Genomic DNA, 4,711 nt, shown 5'->3' with positions numbered 1-4,711 from the left:
ACATAGCCAGGTGCTATGAGAGCTCCAAAGAGATGCTTCCTCCGCTTTCTCCCCACCACCCCTCCTGACAATGACCAGGCAGAGGCGATAGCTGTGCAATTCAGATAATGAAGCTTTATTGATTGCTGGGAGGGGCAAGGGTGAAACAAGGCTCAGGTGTGAAGTGCTTGCGGTGGCGGGGTGGGGGAGAGGACAGGGGATTCACCCAGTGAAATCTGTGTCCACATGGGGAGCTTTCTAGGCCTGAACAGCGCAGAGCAGCTTTAGTTCTTGGTGCGAACGATCTGCTCGTGGGAGGACACCAACTTGCCATCCTGCACATCCAAGACTTTGGTGCGAATCTGACGACTGGAGGAGGTCACTGGGGAAGAGGGGAGAGAGGGTGTTATCAGCGGCGGATAGGCAATGGAGAAATCAGGAGTGCGAGGGCACTTAAACAAACTGTCTCCCTGCTGCCCTCTCCCCTGATTACCACTTCACCCGCTGCTCTCGCCCCGGCACGGATATCATCAGCACATTTCTTTCAGACTAGAGCTCCCTAAGGTCAGGGGCAGCGTCTGTGTCTTCAGACTGGAGCTTCCTAATAACTCAGCCCAAAATGGTTCCATCCAGATCTGCCCAAATGGACTGGTCTTGGTGGGAAGACCCATGTGGGGCTCTGTCCCTGATGCTGACCGCCAGAACTATGGGATCTGCCACATATAGGGGGCCACCAACTCCTCGCCATAAGGAGGGTTTAGAAAATGGTTTCTTCTACCCACAGAGGTGCATAAGGGATACTGGGTGAGAAAACCCTAGCTCAACCCCTCCAGAAGCTCCCATCTAACATCCTAGACATGCTGGGAGACAGGGGGTGGTCTTGAGTCCAGGCTTGATGAGGAGGAAATTCTTACCATCTCTGGATGACTGAGAGCCAGAGGAGAACTGAGAGGTGGAGAAGCTGTGAAGACAGAAAAGGGGCAAAATGATCAGACACACAGGGGGCAGTGAGTGAACAGGGCGGAGCGGGACTGAGAGGGGGCCCCTACTCACTGGGCATCCTCGCCCTCCAGCAGGCGGCGGTAGGTGGCGATCTCCTGCTCCAGCCGCGTCTTCACGTCCAGCAGGATCTTGTACTCCTGGCTCTGCTGCTCCATCTCGCAGCGCAGCTGGGCCAGCTGCTCCTCCACGTTGCAGATGAGCCCCTGGATCTGGGACAGCTGCAGGCAGTAGCGGTTTTTGGTTTCCTCCAGGCTGTTCTCCAGGGATGATTTCTGTGAGGGAAGGAAAGAAGATCAGGAATCCATGAGGGTGGTCATTCTCTCCCTCCAGGACCCTGGGCACGCCGCCCCCCAGGCCTGGCAGCGCCCCTACCATGCTGAGATGGGACTGCAGCTCGATCTCCAGGTTCTGCATGGTGCGCCGGAGCTCTGAGATCTCGCTCTTGCTGCTCTGCACCATCTCGCTGCTGCTGGCCACCTCGCGGTTCAGTTCCTCTGTCTGCAGAAAAGAAAACATCGTTGGCACTGGAAGTTTCACGGAGGCAGGTGTCCTGGGTCCCTTCCACTCCGAATGCCACCCACCTTGCTGAAGAACCAGTCCTCGGCGTCCTTGCGGTTCTTCTCCGCCATCTTCTCGTACTGTTCGCGCATCTCGTTCAGGACGCGGCTCAGGTCCACGCCGGGGACGGCATCCATCTCCACGTTGATATCCCCGCCCACCTGGCCTCGCAGGTTAGCCATTTCCTGCACAACCAAAGAACGGTCCACAGTCAGGGGCCTCACTATGGCAACCGATTAGGGCTCCCTAGTCAGAGGTGTTCCAGGTCTGAACATTCCTCTCCACCATCTCTTCCCTCCCAGCTAACCCTCTAAGCTGGCTTTTCCATTTGGTTCTCACCTCCTCGTGGTTCTTCCGGAGGTAGGCCAGCTCCTCCTTCAGGCTCTCGATCTGCATCTCCAGGTCAGCTCTGGCCAGGGTCAGCTCATCCAGCACCCTGCGGAGGCCGTTGATGTCGGCCTCCACACTCAAGCGCAAGTTCAGCTCCGTCTCGTACCTGGAATGACCCAGGGAAAAAGGAATGAGACACCCTCCCTGGCCACACTGAAGGCTCTGTTCTCTTCCCCCTGCAGCTTCTGCCCATAGTCGGCATCCTGTGGGCGGTTTAGTGAGCCAGTCTTGAAGATGGCACGGATGGACACAGAGCCCATTATTCCTCAGATCTGAAATTCTGGGGAGGGGGACAGTGCCAAGAATAAGACAGTTGATCGTGCTATAGAATTCACGGAGGGGCGATGCTTCTGGCTTCAGCCAGCCAGTAGCACACAAGGCCTCCAGATAGGACTACCTCCTGCACTTCAGGGGCAGGCGGGGAAGTGGGGACTGCCCCTCCCTAAAGCAGTGGCCCCCTAATCTGGCTGTGGGTCAGGATCACCCAGGTAGCCTATTAAAAATAACTGAATGAAAAAATAATAATAATAACTGAATCCAAACCCCAAAGGTGGGGCCCAAGAGTCTCGTATTTTTACAAACACCCCAAGGGGTTTTCAACACAGCCATTGTGGCACATTCCAGCTCTGTTCAGGGAACACTTCTCCAAAAATGCCCAACCCAGGGGAGACGGGATGCTCTGAAACACCACTGCAAACTCACTTGGTGCGGAAGTCATCAGCGGCCAGGCGGGCATTGTCAATCTGCAGCACGATATTAGCATTGTCCACAGTGGCCGCAAGGATCTGCAGGTGGAAAGGGTACAGGTCATTGGTCCAGTGGACAGCACTAGCCAGACCTGACTGCAGCCTGCATCAGGACTTTGCTTTCATGCTTCTGCCTGAGTCCCTGCTACTCCCCACAAGCCTTTGCCACGGCAGCCTAAAGGGTAACTCACAGTGGTCCAGATTTGACCCAGGACTTGGCTACTCGTGGTCAGCAGAATGGGTAGAAAGAGCCCTGACCTTAGATAAAAAGCCCTTGAGTTCTGATCCTATATCTACCACTGAGTTGCTGCAAAGCCTGAGATGAGTCTCAGGCCCTCGAGTGCCCGACCCACAGAGGAGGGGAGTGACCAGACTCTCCAGACCCCCTTCCGGATCTGAATTCTGCTCTCACTGCACAAGTCAGCCCTGCCAGTCCTCTGTAGGCACGTACACTCCTTTTCAAGTCTTCAGAGCACAGGACCTCAAAGTGGGGCTTTCCCAAAAGTTGAGCTCTAGCTGGCACAGGGGATTCGAAAAGAAGAAGCAAAAGGAAAGCAAAGAAAGGTAGAACCCTGGACTGGCTAGAGTTCCCTCCCTCATCATCTGATTTCCCTAATCCACTCAAAGCATCAGAGCCAGACACCAAGGGAAGCAGGGTCAGCAGGTTCCTGGGGTGACATGGGAGCAAGGAACGGGGGCTGGAGTCAGATAACACAAGCCCCCCAGGCCCTCTCCTACGCAGGGCACGTAAAGTGGGCCACCAGTGACTGTCTCTGTGGGTTTTCCATGCCCTCCTGGCTGTGGGGAGGGGCCACCCGTGCCAGGGCTCACGGGCAGCAGCCGCCACAGCCCAGACTAATGAGCTAATGAGTGACTTGGATGTTTAGCCTGGAGCAGTTAGAGCCTCGCTCCTCCCCTGTGCTGGAGAACGGGTTGCTGCCTCCTGTACTGGCAGGTGGGGCACTAGGGCTTTAGCCTTGGCTCCGCCATTAATTTGCTGTGTGACCTTGGGCAGACAGCCCAAAGCTTCAGCTTCTTCCTCTGTAAAATGTAAGGGTAGGAATCCCTGGTCTCTTGTGGTCTGAGAATCTGGAGCTCAGAGAGGCATGAACAAGATAGGGGAAGGGAGACCATCTTCTCATAGACCAGCTCTGTTGGAGGCATCTAGAGCCAAAAGAAGGGATCTGGAGCTGGAAGCTCTTCTGCCTAAGAATCCCAAGTAACCAGTGGCCTGAAGCAGCCATTGCTCCTAAATGAGCTGGCCGGAGCGGCACCTCCCGCTGCCTGGTCCACGCACCTTGTTCCTCAGGTCCTCGATGGTCCTGAAGTAGGCGCTGTAGTCCCTGATCTCAGTGGGCCGTTGCTTCTGGTACCAGTCGCGGATCTTCACCTCCAGGTCAGTGTTGGCCTCCTCCAGGGCGCGTACCTTGTCCAGGTAGGAGGCCAGGCGGTCGTTGAGGTTCTGCATGGTCACCTTCTCACTGGCCACCAGGAGCCCATCACCACCGCCAAAGCCGCCACACACGCCACCACCTGAGCCACCACCGAAGCCACCACCGTAGCCGCCACCAGCCCCACCGCCGTATCCTCCACCGAAGCCGCAACCCATGGCCCCACCAAAGCTGCTGCTGCTGCTGTAGTTGCCACCATAGCCGCCCCCCACCCCGCAGACACCCCCGGAGGAGTAGCGGGAGGAGGACAGGCCCCCGTAGTTGCTGGGGGCCCGGAAGGAGCCTCCGGCCCTGGCGGAAGACCCGCAGCTGGAGCCGCCGCTGATGACATAGGAGCCCTTCATAGAGCTGGAAGAGGTGCCCTGGCGGCTGGTCATGGTGTCAAGGAGGGAAGTGAGCGAGCGAGTGAGTCGGCAGAGAGAAGAGAAAGGTGCTTGGGTGAGTTAGGAAGGGATGCAAGGCTTTATACTCCTGGGTGAGGGCGGGCCTGGCATTTTCCATTCCCCTTGGCTTTCATCACCCAGGGGACAGTGCCAACTCCCAGTCAGATCCCTCCTCTCCTCCGCCCCATCATGTCTGTCATAT

General features: G+C 56.8%; 1 protein-coding gene across 1 annotated transcript; it reads right to left on the bottom strand.

The window, feature by feature from the left end:
- Positions 1-263: 263 nt before the first annotated feature.
- On the bottom strand, positions 264-4,503 carry LOC309975754 (keratin, type I cytoskeletal 14-like; the record flags this gene model as incomplete). The annotated part of the gene is made up of 8 exons (XM_082860983.1): positions 264-361; positions 894-940; positions 1,033-1,253; positions 1,354-1,479; positions 1,563-1,724; positions 1,879-2,035; positions 2,632-2,714; positions 3,973-4,503. The coding sequence occupies 8 exons, from the start codon at positions 4,501-4,503 to the stop codon at positions 264-266; spliced, it is 1,425 nt and encodes a 474-aa protein (XP_082717109.1).
- Between the last annotated feature and the right edge of the window lie 208 nt (positions 4,504-4,711).

The sequence above is a fragment of the Leucopleurus acutus genome (genome assembly GCF_964270905.1).
Source record: "Leucopleurus acutus genome assembly, chromosome: 19".
In the NCBI taxonomy this organism is placed as follows: domain Eukaryota; kingdom Metazoa; phylum Chordata; class Mammalia; order Artiodactyla; family Delphinidae; genus Leucopleurus; species Leucopleurus acutus.
The sequence above is the reverse complement of the archived record's forward strand: the minus strand, read 5'-3'. Positions and strand labels throughout refer to the sequence as shown.